The 22,300-nt window shown below is 44.4% G+C and overlaps 1 protein-coding gene across 1 annotated transcript in view; it reads right to left on the bottom strand.

Annotated features, from left to right (window-relative positions):
* The window catches only part of evc (EvC ciliary complex subunit 1), a 31,652-nt gene that overhangs the window by 2,419 nt on the left and 6,933 nt on the right, over positions 1-22,300 (bottom strand). The window contains exons 5-14 of the mRNA XM_080530427.1: positions 20,731-20,815; positions 20,351-20,449; positions 16,200-16,340; positions 15,872-16,033; positions 8,575-8,791; positions 5,364-5,512; positions 4,729-4,827; positions 4,278-4,487; positions 2,852-2,961; positions 2,411-2,630 (exon numbers count right to left, since the gene is read on the bottom strand). Of these exons, the coding sequence (XP_080386553.1) occupies positions 2,411-2,630; positions 2,852-2,961; positions 4,278-4,487; positions 4,729-4,827; positions 5,364-5,512; positions 8,575-8,791; positions 15,872-16,033; positions 16,200-16,340; positions 20,351-20,449; positions 20,731-20,815 (1,492 nt within the window). The remainder of the gene's footprint in view (positions 1-2,410; positions 2,631-2,851; positions 2,962-4,277; positions 4,488-4,728; positions 4,828-5,363; positions 5,513-8,574; positions 8,792-15,871; positions 16,034-16,199; positions 16,341-20,350; positions 20,450-20,730; positions 20,816-22,300) is intronic.

The following is a 22,300-nucleotide window of genomic DNA, read 5'->3' as shown; positions in this document are numbered from 1 at the left end:
ACAGACAAGTAGTGGCTTTAAATGCCACTGGGAGCAGAGTAGTACACAAATTCAGAAGACAAGATTCTGACAGGTTTTTGTTCGTCACCACCGACACATTTCCATCGTCCGAGGACCCGAATATGAACGTTGGGAATGAGGAACGGGCGTCTTTATCCCTCGTAGTGTGACGTCAGTGGTGGTCTAGTGGATAGTGAGTTGGACTTGGGATCGGAAGGTTGTGAGTTCAAATCCCGCCTGAAGCCACACCACTACTAGTGTGCCCTTGGGTAAGGCACTTAGCCCTCAGTTACTCCAGGGGGAATGTCCCTGTAATTCGTAATTGTAAGTCGCTTTGGATAAAAGCGTCTGCTAAATGGCAAAATTAAAAAAAACGTCATCAAGATCAGCGATCTGGCATCTGGGACGCCCCATGACACCCCGACGAAAAGTCTAGCATGTCCGAATGTCTGTATTTTCTTGCCTAGTTTGACTCCAACTCCTATGATGTGTTCCTTGACCTTGACCAATAGGATGCAGAGTGCTCTCTGGTGACCAATAGGATGCAGAGTGCTCTCTGGTGCACATAATGTGAATATGGAGAAGAGAAAGAGGGATGCTGCTGTCAGGTGCAACAGGTGGTACAACGAAACCGAGGAAAGGTTTATTGAGCAGTGGCAACTTTGCCCCTGCCTTTTTGATTTTCCTCGAGGGAGTACCATGATGACAGTACCATGAGTCAAAAAAATAAAAATGTTGGTGAGAAATAGCAAATAATAGAAATAACGCTCTTGACGTGTTAACACATTCATTACCTCACGTTCTCTTATAGGATAGACAGCCCATACTGTCCTCTTGGTGACACCCAGGAATCCATAATCGTTGTTTGTTTGTTTCTTTTCTTTTAGGAAAAGCATCACACAGAATGCCAGCCAGCGTCACACAGAGTGCTTCTGTAGCCATGTTTGACCATTTCTTGACCCTCCTCCCTGACAATCTATGAACTCGCGCAAGGTTATGGAAGGCAGCAAGGTTATGGAAGGCAGCATACGATGACTGGTCAAACTTGTAGTGTTGCCACTCTCCCGGCCAAGTCACGGCAACAACTTAGAATTATAAGGTTCTATCTCCGTTTAGGGTAGTTCAGAGATATTGAGCGTCAAAGTTTTTACATTCCATTATGTTTTGTGAGATGGAACCTTTGTATTTTATGAATTACTAACTCAAAAATGTAAACATTTTAAAAATAACACCACACAGGCATTAATAAACACTGAATGGATCAGATTATGTAAAAAAAAAATCAATCAATCAATTTTGACAAAAATGGAGATAGAACCTTATAATTCTAACGTCACGAATTTACGTATGTCACTATGATTGCCTAATCTGACAGGGTGAACATCATGAAAGACAAAGTATGGTGTAGTCTGATCCCGGCATCAGTGTAGTGATAACTCATTCCAGGAAGTAGTATCTTACTCTTCTTCTGTCCTTGTTCACGAATCTGACAGGTCTAGACAGGTGAAAACAATGTACTGTTAGGTAGCCTACCTGGTAGATAGTGTATTATGTTGCCTACCTGGTAGATAGGTGTATTAGGTAGCCTACCTGGTAGATAGGTGGAGTTTAGGTGCCATTGAGGAGCTCTTAGAACTAGTACACACAGAAATGTCCAACTTGAAAACTAGTACAAAGATGATACCTGAGTATCAACAGGTTCAGAATCAGCCAATAGGAAGCGCTACCTAAATAACTAATTTGTAACTGGAAGTTAAGAGTTATGTATGAATGCCGCATTAATCAATCAATCAATAACTCCTGATCATTGCCACTTGCACTTTACATGTTCTTGCACTTAGTTGTACAGTATATTTATTCATAATATTCACTCATATTGGTACTGTATATTTTGTCTTGAGTTTTGTTGTATTGTTGTCTTGCTGTTGGATGTACTGTAGCTTGTTTAGCATGGTAGAATACCAAGTCATGTTCCAAGTGCACTGCACATGGCGAATAAAGTTGAATTGAATTGAATAACAGTGGTTTATTATAACAGTGGTTCATTATAACAGTGGTTCATTATAACAGTGGTTATAACAGTGGTTCCCAAATGGTTTTGCTTTGTGCTGTGACTTACCAGTGATTGAATGGTGAACATTGTTGGTATAAGGAATTGTGTAGAAGATACTATGTACAAAATACTGCGAGGATTGAAAGATCACCATGGGTAAGAGAGAAAGTGTTTTGAGACAGCTCTGGCTGTGTGTAGAACATTATTATACAAGGCTGTGTGTATAACATTATTTCAATTGGAACGGTACTAATATTTTAGGTACCCGTTCTCATTTTTCTCTTAGCGATGTTCATATTTTTTATGTGAATATTCTATGGTGTCAGCACTCAAAACAGTACAAGAGCACTACCAGACCTTATGTGGAGCTTTGGGTGCAGGGCTGGCTGTGGGCTGGGCTGTTTTGTTGTGGTCCTCCTGGTGCACCAAGGCTCGGAAGTCACTCTGAGAGAGCACCTTCAGCTTGGACAGCCTCATCTCCTTGAGGACCCTGAGGCAGAAGTGTCTCGCCACAAAGTGCCTCTGTACCGCTGCTATCAGGAGGTGCTGCTTCTTTTCAATCAACATGCCCACATGGCTGGGGAAGAAGCAAAAAAAGATTGTCTTTATTTTTTGTTTTTAAATCTAAAAGCCATTTACATCCATTCATTTTAAATTTGACTCAACATAAACATTTCATACACGTCTTTTCCACATATCTGTCATGTAAAAGCTGGATATTGATGTGTTGATACATTTTGGTGTTTGTACTGTATGTGTGTTTGGACCTCCTGACCACCAGAGGTCACTCTGCTTCACCTGTTTAGCATGTAGCTCTGTCTCACCACCATCCCTCTGAGGATCTTCAGCTGCTGCTCACCCAGGTGTCTGAGACAGGCTAGTGCCAGAGCTGCCTCTTCAGTCCACATCTAGACAGTGGCAGAAAGACAGATGCTAAGTGGATCTTTGGAACAACCCTACCCTGCCCTGTCCTACCCTATACCAAACTACCCTGCCCTGTCCTACCCTATACCAAACTACCCTGCCCTGTCCTACCCTATACCAAACTAACTTGCCCTGCCCTACCCTATACCAAACTACCCTGCCCTGTCCAACCCTATACCAACCTAACCTGCCCTGTCCTACCCTATACCAAACTAACCTGCCCTGTCCTACCCTATACCAAACTAACCTGCCCTGTCCTACCCTATACCAAACTACCCTGCCCTGCCCTACCCTATACCAACCTAACCTGCCCTGTCCTACCCTATACCAAACTAACCTGCCCTACCCTATACCAAACTAACCTGCCCTACCCTATACCAAACTACCCTGCCCTGTCCTACCCCATACCAAACTACCCTGCCCTGCCCTATACAAACCTAACCTGCCCTGTCCTACCCTAAACCAATCTAACCTGCCCTGTCCTACCCTATACCAAACTTCAATGTGATGACACTAGAGTCAGGCCATGTCAAGAATCTCAAGGCTTTTTCGGTGGCAAAAATGCATCAACACAGTTAAAACAGAAGTGAACTATGGACTTCCCATAACCATAATCATCATATTGGCAAACTGTACAGAATCTAATACTGTTAAGTTCAAAATCTTGCATTTCAGAATTAGAAAGCAAAACTACATATTTGACAAAACACACAAAACAAGTGAATATGGCCCCCGACACGTGGTATGATGGAATGGATCAACTTCATTTGGATTTCTACGTTGCAGATTCCTCAGATTTGTTCACCCATAAGGGTTACAAGCAGTGGTGTAGTCTACGTGATACGCAGGACTACGGCGTATACCCACTAGGAAAGGCCAAGGATTTCCATATACCCACTTAAAAATATGTGAGGATACGTAACAGCGTTTTGTGACAGAACTTTCATTTTCATTCATAAAATTCACCCCGTCTGTGTTACGAAGCACTTGAATTTTGGACCATTGGGACTGACTATATATACTATATATACCATCAACGGGGGGAGATGCGACATGAAATATGTCCAAATGCAGCACTATCATGCACAGATCAGCCTTATAACATTTAATTTATATATATAGGCTAACGTTAGATAGAGAGCGCAGATTTATTTTTATGCCGTTCCGAAATGAACGATATGAGGCTGGGAAAAATCACAGTATACCCTCTAGAAAAAACTAGACTACACCACTGGTTACATGGACTACCAGACGAGAGGGAGCTGGCTGCCACATGGAGCTGATCTCACAGCATGTCTACCTGGGCCTCTTGGTCCAGCTGGGCTCGTAGGCCCTCCAGTTGCCGTCTGGTGGTGGATTCTGCCTGCTGCAGCTGTGCAACCAGGTCATGATCTAGATCCAACCATAGTCTCTGGCCATGCTGGGGGAGCTGGGCCTGAGCAGGTAGAGCAGCCAGGAGCATCTCATTGGCTAGCTCCCCTAATCTCTCTGACCAGGAGGAATGAAGCCCCTGGATAGAGCAACACATTGAAAATATTGAGAAACATATACGCACGCGCACGCGCACACGCACACGCACACTAGATTGTTAGTGTGCTATGCTATGCATTTGAGTTGAGTAAAGGGTATGAACAGGTATATCATTAAATCAGTAAACATCGGTGGTGAGTGAGCAGTGAGGTAAGTAACATTTCCTTCCAAAAATCTTTTTAAACCAGGACAGGATGAGCATGATCTGTATGTGTACATACTCTCCAGAGTTCACACACTGCCTCAGCGACTCTCCCGTCCTGTTGCAGCTCCAGATCATTGCTCTGCTTCCTCTGTCTCCCCAGCAGCTCCTGATACACCTGCATAGGAGAGGGTGAAGGGGAAAGGTTACTAGATATGGATGCCTCATCTTAGATCTGTCTTACATTCCATGTAAATGGACTGACTTATATAGCGCCTTTATCCAAAGCGCTTTACAACGACCTCTCATTCACCCATTCACACACACATTCACACACCAATGGCGGCAAGCTACCATGCAAGGCGCTGGCCCGCTCATTGGGAGCAATTTGGGGTTCAGTGTCTTGCCCAAGGACACCTCGACATGTGGCCAGCCGGGGCTTGAACTGCCGATCTGCCAACCTTGCGATCATTAGACGGCAGCTCTACCTCCTGAGACACAGCCGCCCCATGTTGTGGAATGTTCTAACTTAGACCAGTCTTATACCTCAGTCTGATACCAGTCTAGTTGAATGCCTGCAGTAACGTAATCTATTTAAGATCTTTTTTTTTTTTCAGACCAAATAATGGTGGCTGAATGTCTTGCCTGCAAAAAAAGTGTGTTATGCAATTATAGGAATCCCTGATCCAGATACTGAAAGAATGAGTCACTGACCTTCACAAACTCCTGAGGGTCGCTGTGCGTCTGTGCAGAATCCAGGACGCGACTTCTCTCCTTCGCATGGCTCCTCAGAAGCTTCTTCTTTCTGGAGTCGATCTTCCTGCATTTCTCATTCACCAGCTCCTTAGTCTGCCTCCTACATTCTGTAACAAAAAGTAGACTTTTTTTTTTGTCGTCACTGTTGGAATGGAATATAGGCCTGGTTATATATAATAATATAATATACATAATAATATAGGCCTGCTTATATATAATATAATATAATATATAATATAGGCCTGGTTAATATATATATATATTGATTGTTGAGAAAACTATGTTACAGATGACTGCTGCTCACTTTTTAAGTTTATTAAAAGTTGGGTTGTTTTGACTGACATGATATTCAAAGCACTCAATGAATAACCCCCCCCGCCCCCCAGTGACATTTCCCTGTCAATTTGTTCCATTCACAGTTACAATTGGGGGAAAGGGTCCTAGAAATATGGGCTATTTTCAGAAAGCAGTTCATTTAGGTTTAGGAACTAGGCCACATATTGTCCTCTGGAAAGATTGCCACTGTGGTCTGAGTAAGTAGATGGGAGAGTACGACAAAGGGTGTTCCTCAAAGAATGACGTTAGCTCTGGTGCTTGGTCATCCCAGTTAAGCAGCATATGTCAATATCATAACCAGGCAATGATTTGTGACTTAAGTGCACTTAGTGACTTTAAGGCCCAATCCCGATTCCCTTTTCTACCCCTATGGCTCGTTTTCGAGTGCCACTCGATTTTGAGCCAAGGCCTCGGAACAGAGCCACAAGCCATAGTGGTTGAAATCTTTCCCTATGAAATGGGACAACCCTTCAAGACCCTGATACGTCATCAGTAGTATCATAGGAAAGCATTGACGCTCGCGATTCATTCACAACTTAGGTTTTACGCTATCGATCGATCAAACAAGTCATCAAATAAAAAAGAACAATGCTTCATTATCAGACCATGACAGAATAACAGCGCTCTAACCTGGATGAAACCTGTGCTCCTATCCTGCCAGTCTGCACTGATATAGGACAACAGTGCAACAACTTCGCGGCTCAACTTTAGTTAAATTTACGGCGTCATATGCCATCAAAGGGAAACATGGAAAAATGCATGACTTACAGGGAGCATAGATTTATTTTTATGGCGTTCAGAAATCCGATGTGACAGGAAAGCTGGAGAAACAGCCGCTGTCCACTGCATTAGTCAACTTCCTTGATGAGTCTCCTGCTCACTGCTCTCCATCGAAAATGGCACATCCATCAATAATATTACATAATAACAACTGATTGCGGGTTGTTTTGGAATAAGTGCCGCTATACAGCTATATCGTCATATACCATCAAGGGGGGGAAATGTTACATACAACTAAGTCAAAACGCGTGACTACCATCAGCCTAATTAGATAGATATCTTTACATTAAATATGTCTACCATCATCCGCAGTCAAATGCCACAGGTAATAATTTATTTCTAAATAAACAGGATTGTACATCTCGGAAATGTGAATCGCGCTCCGATGACATGGTGTATTTCTATGGGGAGGCTGTGGTGATGACATGGTGTATTTCTATGGGGAGGCTGTGGTGATGACATGGTGTATTTCTATGGGGAGGCTGTACCTGATGCTTCCGTTGGACTGGGACGCGCTCATTCCACGCTCATACAATCTTGCCCAGGGTGTCACCCTGTGACAAACGCGCAGATATGAGTGCTCCGGTGTCTTGCTTTGGTAGTCTAATGGAAGTGCCCAGGTAATAGTTTTGCTATTATTGTCTTCTACTGCTGAGCACCAAAACCCTCGGATCTTAAACTTGGCTAAAGCGTGCTGGAACGGTGGAACGGTGTATTTCTATGTTAAGCATAGGCACAGCACATCGGCATAATAGCGATTTTTTTTGTTCTGCTCGTTATAAAGAAAAGTTCTATAATGCATTGAAATGATATTAAACTAAGATAATAAGATGGTTATCATAATTTTTCAAATCTTTATTAATAAGTAATTACACAGAAAGTAAATGACATTTCCGCATTGAATAGAGCGACATAACGTTTCTGTAGATGATTCGCAATGCATGCTGGAATCAAGCCATATGGCTCCGAAGCTAGTCTGGTCCTGAAATCGCTCCAAACGAAGCCGTGGATAGCCCTCCCCCTTACCCCTAGCCCTCAATGAAATATGAATTGGGACACCCCTACCCTAAACGTGAACGCGCAAAACGAAGCCATAGGGGTGAAAACGAAGCCGCAGGGGTGAATTGGGATTGTCCCTAAAGTTCATTGAGTCCCTCTTCTTTTCTGTTTTTACACCGGAAGATAAAATTAGCTAAATTTGATCATGTCACTATTATATTCTGTCAGACAAAAACATTTAGAAGCTTATTCATAAATATGAGAGTGGCTGACATGTTTGGTTTGCATTTCAATTTTAAAAATCTTATTTTCACCTATATTCTACGTAGGTTGATAACTACATCAGCCATTAGTTGAACAGGATTGTCAGGATGGCAGAGAGGTATTAGCTGCTGCTGTTGGATCACAGTGTTCTTTTAAGACGGGGGTTCGAATCCCACTTCTGAAATACACTTTTTACTGCATTTCTTTGTCTGATGCTTGTACTCTGCAATAACAATAAAGCTGAATCTAATCTAAAAATGTATGTTTAAAATGATGGTCTAGGTTACGAGAACTGACATAACTACAACGGTGTTTGAAGCCTTTCTGACTAGTAATGATGTTCTTCTAGTATTGTAACTGGCCCCTGGATTTGGCATAGATTACTGTTTCTTATGATTACTAATGGATAGATGACTCACTTACTTAGACAGATGTATTTATTGTAAATAGATTTGCATAAAGGCTTCTGCCCCCAAAAAATAAACATTAAATTAAAGTCAACCACTCTCTCCTGGGGCAAGAATCAAACCAGCAACCTTCTGATTGCTAGCTGGCTGCCATAACCCCAATTATCCCAACACGAATTATCAAAACAAGCCTGGATTTTCCTTTATCTGCGTTGATGGAATACCCCCCTGACCAGCAAGACATGACAAACCAAAATAATACAGTGCAACAGTTGTAAGCTGATGGAGTGATGTCAGACCATGCACAAAATGTTGTTTCACTACATTTCTCTGGTTAAGAGCAAAAAGACAAAATTGCTATATTAAAAAAAGGTATCAGTGACCTTCAGTGCACTGCTGAACTCCCTCTGCCAGGGCCCCCTGCAGCTCAGCCAGGGTCTTCTCCATTAGGGCAAAGGTCAGGTGGCCGTCGCTGGTCATCTGCTCCAGGGCTCTGGCCGCAAGGGCCTGCCTCAGGGCTACTTCCTGTCTGAGCAGGGCAGGCTTGGACTGCAACAGGCCCGTCAGCTCCTCCCACCACAGCAGCTTCTCCTGGGTCCTCTGGGACGTAAATGGTAAATGATAAATGGACTGCACTCATATAGCGCCTTTTTTGCAGCACCAAAGTGCTTTACAACGGCCTCTCATTCACACATTCACACACCAATGGCGGCAGTGGATAGAATCCCATGAAACCATCATTACTACTCAGCCATCAAAGATCAACATTTTCAAGTGAATAATACCAGCACACAAACATTCACTTTGTTTAACCGTGTGATCGCAGTTGAGAGGGGCAGAACTGTGGTACAACAAATAAATGTGCTCTGATCAAAAAATCGCTTGCGGCACAGTATTGTCAGTGCTTTGGTCAACAGCCAATGAAAACGGCAGATAACTGCTGCTTCTTCAGCTTCATCAGCCAGCTGTGTCGTCAGATTTCCCGCTAGCTCCCTGACTGGGTCTGAGATAGTGTTTCCTGACAAGCTGACGTTGTCAAAAGTCTGTTTCTGGTCAGGGCCACCTGTTCACATACCTTCAGCGTAACACTGCTGTAAAAATGCGCCTTGTGAAAAACACTTGGAAGATCTGCCAATTTCTTCAGCCACAATACATTTGTTGCTGTAACTTTTCCAAACATATTCTGTTTTAATTCTTGGACTTTTTGTTGCTTTTCTTGGTGGCTTAGTTAGCATATTTGGCTCTGACTGCCTTGTAAGCAAAGACATACCGGCTTGTCTCCAATAAGCACAAACATGTATTCACTTTCTCATCTCTCTTTTAATTGCCTTCCCTCTACATCAACTTTTCTTTTCTTGGACATTTTGGTACTATTCAGATTTTCAGATTTTTTCATTGATGCAGGTTGTGACGTCAGAATTATAAGGTTTTGTCAAAATTTAGTTTTTTACATAATCTGATCCATTAGGTGTTTATTAATGCCTGTGTGTTATTTTTAAAATGTTGACATTTTTGAGTAAGTAATTGATAAAATACAAAGGTTCCATCTCACAAAACATAATGGAATGTAAAAAGTTTGACGCTCAATATCTCTGAACTACCCTAAATGGAGATAGAACCTTATAATTCTAAGCTCACGAGGTAGCGGAAATGTTTATTGATGGATGGTAGCTTGAGCTAAATCGACGTCACAAAAGTGTAGCCCTCTAGCGGTTGTTATGCCAGCGGCCGGCCCTGGCTGGAAATGTAGTTTATGGACACCGTACTTCTCTAAAGCGGCATAGAATTGTATTAGAAGCAAATTATATCCTTTGCAAGCTCTCGCGGGCCGCATAACAAAAAAATGCGAAATAAACGCTCTGAGTATACCGTTCCTCTGTGTCGACCTCCCTCTGTGCCTAGAGACTCTTACATCTGGCACCCAACGTGGGGCACAGTAGGGGGGTCGGCACAACCAACAAAGAGGTATGGATTCCCCGATTGGCCAGGTGGTGGCACACCTGGCCCAGATGAACCAACAACAGCAGCTCCTGTTCGCGGAATTGGCCCGGGGGCAGACGGAGGACCGGGCCATATTCCGCGAGCTCCTCCAGGTGCGGGCGGCTGAGCCTGGACCAGTCGTCCGGCCCAGCATCCGGCCCCAGAAGATGGGGGAGGGAGATGACCCCGAGGCCTTCCTGGCGACGTTTGAGGGGGTGGCGAGAGCAGCTGGGTGGCCGGAGGACATCTGGGCTCCCCAGCTGCTACCCCTCCTCACGGGGGAAGCCCAGCTGGCAGCCCACAGCCTCCCGGCGGCCGCCCAAGCGGAGTATACGACCGTGGCCAGGGCAATACGGGACCGGCTGGGACTGAGCCCGGAGGAGCACCGACGCCGGTTCCGGGCCCTGGCCTTCCAGGAGGGCGGCCGCCCCTTCATCTACGGACACCAGCTGCGGGACCAGGCCAAGCGGTGGTTAGACCCGGAGGCGAGGTCGGGCACGGAGGTGATGGAGCTGGTGGTCCTCGTGCGGTTCATCGAGGGACTGCCAGCGAGAACCTCCGCCTGTGTTCCCTCCAGTGGCCGGCTTCCCCCTCGAGCAGTCTCGCGACGTCACTCTACGCTCAGCCTATGACCAGGTGATAAGTATTGATGGTGTGCTGGTACGGGCAGACGCTGTGCGCGCCCACCCATATTTTGTATTGATTAGGGACAGACTGTATAGAGTGAGTCGTGACACTCGCAGGGACGAGGAAGTAACCCAGTTGTTGGTACCTAGGAGCCGTGCGGGAAGTACCCCAGGCTTCCACGGGGTTTTCCCCCTTTGAGCTCCTGTACGGGCGTAAGCCACGGGACCTGATTAAAGAAAGCTGGGAGGAAGGGTCTAGTGACAGTAAAAATGAAATTCAATACGTCCTGGACCTACGAGTAAAGCTCCACTCACTGGGGGTTATGTCACGGGAGCATTTGCTCGAGGCCCAGGAGCGTCAAAAATGGCTGTACGACAGAGGGACTAGCCTACGCAATTTCCCACCGGGAGACAAAGTCCTCGTATTACTGCCCACGTCTAGCTCTAAATTACTCGCAAAGTGGCAAGGGCCGTTCGCGGTCACACAGCGAATTGGGGATGTAGACTACGAGGTAGTGCGCTCAGATAGAGGGGATAGCACACAAATCTACCATATTAATCTCCTAAAAAAATGGAACGACGTGGTCCCTGTTTCCCAGGTGACGCTGCTTCCCAAGATGAGTTCGGGCCGGAGGTCCCAAAAACTAGTATTAGCGCCCCGACCTGCTTAGGAGACCATCTCTCTGCGAGCCAGCGGGCGGACGTTGATAAATTGCAACATAGCTTCGCGGATGTGTTCTCCCCTATACCCGGTCGTACTCGCCTCATAGAACATCATATAGTTACGCAACCGGGTGTTACGGTACGTACGCGGCCATACAGGCTGCCGGCTCACAAACGAGATGTGGTGAGCCGGGAATTAGACTCTATGCTAAAACTGGGCGTGGTCGAGGAGTCGCACAGCGACTGGTGCAGCCCCATCGTGCTGGTGGCAAAGCGCGATGGGTCTGTATGGTTCTGTGTTGACTATAGACGGGTGAATTCTGGGTCAAAGTTCGATGCCTACCCTATGCCCCGGATCGACGAGTTCCTGGACCGGCTTGGCACGGCTAAGTATTACACAACATTGGATTGCACGAAGGGATACTGGCAGATACCATTATCGCCTGTATCCCGGGAAAAAACTGCATTCTCTACCCCGCGGGGTTTATTCCAGTTCACCGCACTTCCGTTCGGGTTGTTTGGGGCCCCGGCCACGTTTCAGCGGCTGATGGACCGTATTCTGCGGCCGCACTCTGCGTATGCTGCAGCGTACTTATGAATGATGAATGAATGAATGAATGAATGGTCTTTATTGTCATTGATATAGTACAGGTACCAAACAACGAAATTTGGGAGGGGGGGGGCACCCCTGGTGCTAGGAAAAAAATAACTAAAAACAAGAAGGGAAAAGAGCTGGTTTACATAAATAAAGGCTATGTACACTATCCACTATACTATACTATACAAATAAAACACTGTGCTGTACTCTATGCTATGCTATACCTATTCTAACATTTCCTATCTCTGAACCTTATGTACCCGAGGGTTGTCATATTGCACATAGTGTTATTGCACATTCATTTAATGACATTGTCATCTATGCGGACACCTGGCCGCAGCATATGCAGAGGGTGGCTGCGGTACTACAGTCGTTGAGGCAGGCGGGGCTGACGGCTAACCCGGCGAAGTGCGTGATCGGGCGGGGGGAGATCCGGTATCTGGGGTACATCCTGGGAGGCGGGGCCGCAGGTGGACAAAACCACTGCGATCGCCGCTGCCCCGCGGCCCAGGACCCGGAAGGACGTGAGGCGGTTCCTGGGACGGTTACCGACCTCACCCGGAAGGGGGCCCCAGATCCGGTCCAATGGAGTGAGCTGTGCCAAGTGGCGTTTCGATGGGATTAAGAACGCCTTCTGTGGAGAGACAGTCTTGTATGCTCCTAATTTTAATATCCCTTTTTCTCTGCAGACAGACGCGTCGGATAGAGAGCTGGGGGCGGTGCTGACCCAGCAGGTGGAGGGGGCCGACCGCCCGGTGCTGTACCTGAGCCGTAAGTTGTCGGAGCGGGAGGGCAGGTACAGCACGGTGGAGAAGGAGTGTCTGGCCAGTCGGTGGGCGGTCGGCGCCCTAAACGACCGTTAATTAGACTACATGTTTGTGTTCAGGTTACTAGGCAACAGTCCATTTGAAGTTCAGTTGCGGAACTATTTCTGTTTATTTTTATGATTAAATAAACAAACAAGTCATAATCTGTTGTCGCCTATTACTGTTAACTAATAAATTGCGCTGTAGAATTGTTGTATAAAAGCAATATCACACTCGGGGTCGTGCTGTTATACTGAATTCGGTACTCGGCCTGCGGCCTCGTACCTACGACCGAATCACAGCCGTGCTGATATTCAGTATAACACACTCCCTCTCGTGTTAACCATAGCAGATGAGGGTATACGTAACGTTACAGAATACTACCCATTTGAGACGTATACGTCTCAATTTATGATACTAAGCTACTTCACAACAATAATTGGGTTAAGTAGTTCCTACATTAAGTAAGTGACTACAGGTGGTCAGAATCAGATACCTGGTTGAAAGTTAAATACTTTGAACATCCCTACATTATATACATGAAAACACAAAAGGGCATATGAATTCAGCACATTTATTTATACATTACCTGACACCATGATGTCAATGGGAAACGAGCGGTGCAATGCTACGAGATCATTTCAAAACCGAGATAATCGAGGCTGCGTTCGTCACAGAGCAAAATTACGAAAGCAAGAAACGAGAGGAGACAAGTCAACTCCGACATGGATAACGCGATTGTACACAAGTGCCTACCATTCACATCTTGACATACTCCATAATGAATGAACATTTATGAATTTCTATTATTTTACGGTACTGTCTCAATTATATTTGAAGCATTTTCTGGGTCTACCAGTACGCGCATCCCCAGTGTACCTGCATACGTTGTTCCATGTAGCGAGAGATTCTTTTGTCAATTAACATGTAAACGGAATATTCCAGTTGCTACAGCGCATATAAACACCTTATAAGCCGAATATTGACCGGAATATGGTGTGCTTGTAAACGTAGTCAATGACACAATCTCTGAATCCTCTTATTAAGAGGCTAACCATAGCGATGGGATAAATGGGTAATTTTATTAATACGGTGCCTTTTCCGTCCCCAGTACTAAATCATGTTGTATTTTGTCTACATTTGGACAAATACTAATTACATTAGGTTTTTCATGTATAGTCAATTGTTATTTATTATGAATACAATGATATGGGCTTCTAAGTTGTTGTTTTCTACATTTTAAAAGCTTTGGTTAAAGATGTAAATTGGATTTTGCATGGGATTTGGGATGTCCCCAGTGTTGTTCATTCAACTTCAATCCCAAAAATAACTATTAAAAACATATACATTTCCAAATATGTTATTATTATTTCATTTTCCTGATCAATATCTATTGAAATCAAATATAGTTTTTCTCAATTTTTTAAATTATTTTGTACAAAAAATTAAGGTTTTGCTTACAATATTGCTTGTCCCTGCGATCACTGTCCACCCTGTTATGCTGTGTTAATGTCCCTTGTCCCATATTTCTCAATCACATCACTCTCATGAGGTGACATCACATCAGTGGAGGGGATTTCAAATGTGGTAAGCTGTGTGATTTTATACCTCTTTTACCATCTGATTTTTATGTTTTTATCCAGTGAGTTTAATGTGGTTGACCATAATGTGTCCACCCTGTTATGCCTAAATATTGAGGAGATCAATCAAATTGAATAATTTCAAAAAAAGTATTTAGTGCCAATTAGATTCCTCATCAAGTATTCATGGTCATTCTAGGCATTATGCTAACACAGGCAGGCTAAAGGCTAACTTTAACTCAAAATGTCCACCCTGTTAGTGTCCACCCTGTTATGTGTCCACTCTGTTCTGGAGCCAGATGTATTCTTTGCAGCATGACAGTGGGCTCAGAAATACATGAAGACTAATTTCCAAACAGTCTTGTTTACTGATGAGTGCCGTGCAACCCTGGATGGTCCAGATGGATGGAGTAGTGGATGGTTGGTGGATGGCCACCATGTCCCAACAAGGCTGCGACGTCAGCAAAGAGGTAGCGGAGTCATGTTTTGGGCCGGAATCATGGGGAGAGAGCTGGTAGGCCCTTTTAAGGTCCCTGAAGGTGTGAAAATGACCTCGGCAAAGTATGTAGAGTTTCTGACTGACCACTTTCTTCCGTGGTACAAAAAGAAGAACCGTGCCTTCCGTAGCAAAATCATCTTCATGCATGACAATGCACCATGTCATGCTGCAAAGAATACCTCTGTGTCATTGGCTGCTATAGGCATAAAAGGAGAGAAACTCATGGTGTGGCCCCCATCTTCCCCTGACCTCAACCCTATTGAGAACCTTTGGAGCATCCTCAAGCAAAATATATATGAGGGTGGGAGGCAGTTCACATCAAAACAGCAGCTCTGGGAGGCTATTCTGGCATCCTGCAAAGAAATTCAAGCAGAAACTGTCCAAAAGCTCACAAGTTCAATGGATGCAAGAATTGTGAAGGTGATATCAAAGAAGGGGTCCTATGTTAACATGTAACTTGACCTGTTAAGATGTTTTTGTTTGAAATAGCGTTTGATTTCAGTAAATATGACCTCCTAATATGACCTCCTAACCCTAAATTCATCAAATTACCATTTTTTGTTCTTTACAACCTATAAAATGTTTTGAAACTCTGTTGTGCATAATAATTTGGAACAGTGCATTTAGAGTTTTTTATTTAAAAAAAATATACTGTTATCATTGGGAGGTTTGTAAAGTTAACTGTTTGATTTTAAAAAACAACAATATTTGATTTATTAGGATCATTAGCTGATCAGAATCAGCTACTCTTCAAAATGCTTCCTCTTTCCAATACTTATGGAGGGCACTGTATGTGGGTTGGTCCCCTCTCTATGGCACTTTGTAGTTACATGTGAGAATTAAGTAAGACAAACTAAGCCATTGTGAAAAGGCATGCAGATTTCAAACCCCTTTCTCAACCTTACTTTTCCCTCAGTTTTGATCTCACCTTCATGTCTGATGCCTGAGTCTCAGCCAGCTGGTTCTCCACCAGTAGCAGACAGTGGATGAGAGAGTGGACCAGGTCCTGGGCCTCGTCTCTGGGGAGCACGCTGGACCCCCCCAGCAGCTGCTGGCAGAACGCCTCCACCTGCTTGCTGAAGCCCTTTGTCTGTGGACAAACAATGGACCTAATCGCTAAGCCACGCCCCAAAATAGAAATTGTCCAATCATATCACAGCAAAAGTCACGACAGGATACGTAGAGATACGTTGTATGCATTGCTTGTCAATGGTCCATGTTGAAAAGTGTGTTTGTGCTGCGCTTTACTGTGTTACCATTTGCAGGCTGTGCTCCAGCAGGTCTTTCTGAGCTCTCTCAATCTCCTCCAGGGTACATGGGGCTGCTGAACTCAGGTCGTTGTTTCTCTCACTGGCAAATAGGCTGGCTGACAGGTGTTTCTTCAATTCTTCTAGTCCCTAAAAAACACATCATAACACTAAGAGCTGAATCCTGAATGGTAAAACTGTGTTACAACAGCTGACATATAGTAACTCTTACTGCTGCATGCAATATGACAGTGCCTAAAAGTGACAGTATATCCTCCCCAATAAGTATATATATATATATACTATATATATAGACACATGTTGTATTATACAAATATATATACAGTATATATATATATATATATATATATATATATATATACACAAACAAAAAAAAGTTCGGAAACGTTATTTCGGTTGATTATTCCTCCCCTTTAATAATACCAATTGGTATTGTATTGTATATTGTTGGAAAGCCTGATTAGTCACCTTTACAACGAGGTACAACTTGTAAGGATCATGCATTCGTGGAATGAGTAACACAGCTAAATGTGTGGGTAGCGGCCTCGTTTTGAGCTTGTGCTGGCAGGTGTATGTTAGTCACAGGTGTGTGACTGGCACCTGAATGGCACCTAATTGACAGGAATGATATTCTGGGGCCAGTGGCGATCCCATATCTCCAGAATCTGGGACCTAACTCCATCCTCCAGGATGACAACGCTCGCCCCTACAGAGCCAGGATCGTCACAGAGTACCTCCAGAAGTTGGGAGTGGAGAGGGTGGAATGGCCTGCCGTGAGTCCAGACCTCAACCCAATTGATCAGCTTGGGCGTGCTGTACGTGCCAGAGTGACCAACGCAACCATGTTGGCTGACTTGCGGCAAATCCTAGTTGAGGAATGGCAGCAGTGTGTGACCAGGCTGGTGACCAGCATGAGGAGGAGGTGCCAAGCTGTTGTGACTGCGTATGGATCTTCCACACGCTGCTGACAGTGTAAAATTAATAAAGTGTAAAAATGGCCAATGTGTGTTGTTTTTTCCTTATTACTGTGGGAGAGTGCAATCATCCAATCCACCAAGCAACTCAAAACGAGAGTGAATACCAACAGAAGAATATAGGGGATTTTGGCAAATATTTTTGGGCCGCTACCCACACGTTTAGCTGTGTTGCTCATTCCACAAATGAATGAATGAATGAATGGTCTTTATTGTCATTGATATAGTACAGGTACCAAACAACGAAATTTGGGAGGGGGGGCTCCCCTGGTGCTAGGAAAGAAAAAAACTAAAAAACAAGAAGGGAAAGGAGCTGGTTTACATAAATAAAGGCTATGTACACTATCCACTATACTATACTATACAAATAAAACACTGTGCTGTACTCTATGCTATGCTATACCTATTCTAACATTTCCTATTCTCTGCAACCTTATGTACCCTAGGGTTGTCATATTGCACATAGTGTTATTGCACATTCATTTAAAGTGTCGCAGTTTGCAGGCTTGAAATGTACACATTTGTGCCTCAGCACTACACCTGATTTCAATCCAGCAGCTGCCATCAATCCGTCCAGACTGTCCAGGGCCCAGAACCTAGGTCTTTGCTGTGTTCAGGGCCTGAATGGCCCTGGGGTAGAAGCTGAGCTTCAGTCTGTTTGTCCTTGCGAACATGGTCCTGAACCGCCTGTTCGAGGGCAGCCGAGCAAAGTGTTCGTACCCAGGGTGGGATGGGTCTCTGGAGATCTTGGAGGCCTTCCTGAGGCAGCGTGTGTTGTACAGCTCTTCCAGAGAGGGGAGGGGGGCGCCGGTGATCTTCTGGGCCATTCTCACGACTCTCTGTAGCGCATTCCTCTCTGCGGCTGTGCAGCTGGAGAACCAGTTGCAGATGCAGTAGGTGAGGATGCTCTCCACTGCGCAGCGGTAGAAGGCCACCAGCATCTCCTGTCCGATGTGGTCTTTCCTGAGGACTCTCAGGAAGAAGAGCCGCTGTTGTGCCTTCTTGATGATGGCTGCTGTGTTGTTCTTCCAGGACAGGTCATCCTGTATGTGCACCCCCAGGAATCGGAGGGTTGAGACTCTCTCCACGCTCCCTCCGTCGATGAGCAGGGGCTGGACCTCAGATTTTTTCCTCCTGAAGTCCACGATGATTTCCTGGGTCTTTGACTGGTTCAGCAGCAGGTTGTTAACCTTGCACAGCTTGCTCAGCTGCTCTACCTCATCCCTGTACGCCGCCTCGTCCCCCCCTGAGATGCAGCCCACCACGGTGGTGTCGTCTGCAAACTTTACGATGGAGTTGCTGGGGTGGACGGGGGTGAAGTCGTAGGTGTAGAGGTTGTAGAGGATGGGGCTTAGCACGCAGCCCTGGGGGGACCCAGTGCTGAGTCTGAGGGCTGTGGAGGTGTGGGAGCCCACCCGCACCCTCTGGGGGCGGTCAGACAGGAAGTCCTTGATCCATGCACATATAGAGTGTGATAGTCCCAGGTCTAGTAGTTTGGTCACTAGCCTGTCTGGAAGGATGGTGTTGAAGGCAGAGCTGAAGTCCACAAAGAGCAGTCTCGCGTAGCTGTTTCCCCTCTCCAGGTGGGATAGAGTGGAGTGGAGAGTCGTCGCGATGGCGTCCTCTGTGGACCTGTGGGCTCTGTAGGAGAACTGGTATGGATCCAGGTTGGGCGGGAGGCGTGTGACTATGTGGGCCCGGACTAGTTTCTCGAAGCACTTCATGATGATTGGTGTGAGTGCCACCGGGCGGTAGTCGTTTAGGCAGCTCACCGTGCTTTTCTTCGGGACTGGGATTGCATGATCCTTACAAGTTGTAACTCATTGTAAAGGTGACTAATCAGGCTTTCCAACGATATAAAATACAATACCAATTGGTATTATTAAAGGGGAGGAATAATCAACCAAAATAACGTTTCCGAACTTTTTTTGAGGGGTTTATATATATATATATATATGTTACGGTACATGTGGGAAAACGGTTTATGTCGGCATTTCCCGGGACATGCCAGCATGAACCGTTGACTTGGTACATGCTAGCATGTCCCGGGACATGCCGGCATGTACCAAGTCGACGGTTTATGCTGGCATGTCCCGCGAAATGCCAACATAAACCGTCAGGATGGTTCATGTGGGAAATACATTCTTACTTTTAGCACCATGGACAGCGCCAAGGACAGCGCCACTATGCAGCGCCAGCAGAACGGACGGGATTTGCTTCACACTGTATTTAACTAAATAGCCTACGACTAAAGCAGCCTATATTACATCAATCAAAACATATGTCTATGTCTCTGGTCCTTCTCTAAAAGTAGAACCAACACATTTGTAAATGGGGAATGCGGAGTCTACTTACCAACGACATAATCGTGTGAGAGGCGACATGGTGGCTGCTCTCCGTGTCAGATGAATCTTCTCGACGTCTGACCATCATTATCAAAGCTAATATCTCCTCATATCCTTCTCAGTATCATACATGTTCTTTGCAATGGTGGAAATAAAGCTCAACTGTGTGTCAACAAGTTCCCGAAATGCGCTCCTCTCACTTTGATGCACGCACGCCTAAAGGCTTCCTGTGGCACGGGAGCGGAGCACTGGCCTTGTTTTGTGAACATTACGGTCTAAACTTTAAGCAACATTTCTTGTTTAAGGGGGGGGGGGGGGTAGAATACGACGCAGTTTTTTCAGCTCGCCCGGGCTCATCGGGGAAAGGAGAAATAACTCACCGGTAGAACGAGCGATTGTCCAATCAGAATCTAGTATTTTAGAGAGCCGTGTCATAGCCTAAAAAATAAAGAGAGCAGTACAGTGATCTCGGAATCCATGACATAACCTGCCCTATCAACTGTTTTAGCAGAATAAACACATCATATTTGACAAGGATTTATCCCATTAGAAAAACGACTATATTATATTTTTTAAAATGTGTGTTAAAAATGAAATAGGCTCATTGCTTAAGATATGGAATGGATGCTAGCATGTACCAAGCCAACGGTTCATGCTGGCATGTCCCGGGAAATGCCGACATAAACCGTTTTCCCACATGTACCGTAACATGTATACTGTATATGTATAATACAACATGTGTCTGTTATATCTGTGTTATGACATAATTCACATAAAATGCAGGTGGTTAAATCACATAATGTATTTAGTACGAACAGACCTTCTCCTGCATCAGAAGGACGTTGGTGTAGAAAGCAGAGTCCTTGTTATCTTTGGGAAACCGACCACTGAGTATTATCTTGAGAATTTGAAGAAAGATCTACAAGAGGAAAATATAGATAGAGATATTAGCGATAGAGATATTAGAGATAGAGATATTCTTGAAGCTTTTCATTCGCCAACATTTAATTTCTTTGCAAATTACAACTGTTATCATACTATCATTGTATAAAATCTACTCTAAAAAGTATCTACAGTATCTACAGTTGACTACACTGACTGAATGAAATAGCTCTGAGAAAATATAAAATGGGAATGTTTACTCTACACAAAATAAACCAACAGAGGAGTTACTGTGTGAAGCAGAAAGAGCACACCCACCAGACACTTCTCCTCCTGCATGTGAGGGCAGTGTTGCTGGATATCCTGAAGAGCCAAACAGTAGAGGCTGATCCTGCCCTCGAAACTACAGAGAAACGTCCTAGCATTAAAACCACAACTTGTATTTATAGTTGGGCACAATATAAAACACAGTGGAAAGTTAGTCAACCATTATTATTATCAACTATTACTATTGTTTTGTTATTATTTAGTCAACACGCTGTCCCCTGAATGGTCGTTTAATGGATATTGACACAGAAATGCAACTGGACTATGACTAAAATAGGTTTGGGTTCGATTTCCCGATTCTGAATCGATCTTCATTGAATGAGCGATTATCGATTCATAAATCCCAGGATCGATCTTTCATGCATTTTCCTGCTTGCAGCTTCAACCCGCAACGAGATCTCGTGGCCAGATCTCACGCTACAATCATTTATCATATCTCACGCAACGAGAGGTCTCAACACTGTAAAATCTAAAAACATGGCGATGGCAGGTACACTCAAGTCACCACCAGGCTTAAAGGCAGATGTCTGGGTGCATTTTGCATGTACAAATTATGACGATAGAGATGAGCTGACGTGAAACACGGAAAAGCGGATCCGAAACAAGCCTCGCTGATAAAGACGTTTGGTTGCAAATTACAATCAAATTCTCCGCGTGCCCAACAAATTACAGAGGCTGTAGCAAATTTTATTTGCAAGGATATACGCCCGTACAGCGTTGTCGAAAATGCTGGCTTTCGAAGCCTCGTCAGTGTACTAGAACCACGCTACGTGTTACCGACACGCAAACAGTTGAGTGAAGTGATAGTCCCAGACATGTCTGTGCAGGTGAAACGTGACATCACAACTTCACTTCAGCCAGCAGAGAGTTGCCATAACGTGTGACAGCTGGACATCCAGAACAATGGACTCGTACCTGACAATCACTTGCCACTTTATCAGCGAGGCTTGTTTCGGATCAGCTTTTCCATGTTTCACGTCAGGGTGATGCCTCAATAAGTGGTTCCGTAGATTTGTGATGTTTCCACGAACTTATTGTTACTGTATACTACAGTATTTTAATAATCATTGATTTTCCAATTATGTTTATTCCTGAATAAAATCTTCCAATCTCCAAAAAGTGAGAAAGCAGTAATGAAGGGCTTTAGTTTCATGGACATTATGGTTTACAATCAAATCAAATCAAATTGTATTTGTATAGCGCATTTCTTACAAGATGCAACTCAATGCGCTTCACATAATGAACATTCTCAGTCAATCAATCAATCAATCAATCAATCAACTGACAGAGCCGCAAGCAGGCAAAAGTAAAATGTGTTTTTTTGTTCCCCAAAATACCCTCATCTATTGCACTATTTTCGTTTGAGTTTTGCACATTTTTATTTTGTATATAACATACTGTATATTATGCAAATAAGCTATTTGAGACAGTCCTGAGGGATGTATGTTTGTAGCCCCTTTATTTACACTGGCTGCAGTAAAAGCACTTTTTGTAGTGTCTGATTTAGCAAAATGTTGGTCAATGATGTTCATTTATGTTCCAATAAGAAGTACATTCATGT

Source organism: Nansenia antarctica (assembly GCF_963989245.1).
Source record: "Nansenia antarctica genome assembly, chromosome: 4".
Classification (NCBI taxonomy): Eukaryota; Metazoa; Chordata; class Actinopteri; order Argentiniformes; family Microstomatidae; genus Nansenia; species Nansenia antarctica.
This window is presented reverse-complemented; position numbering and strand designations above follow the sequence as displayed.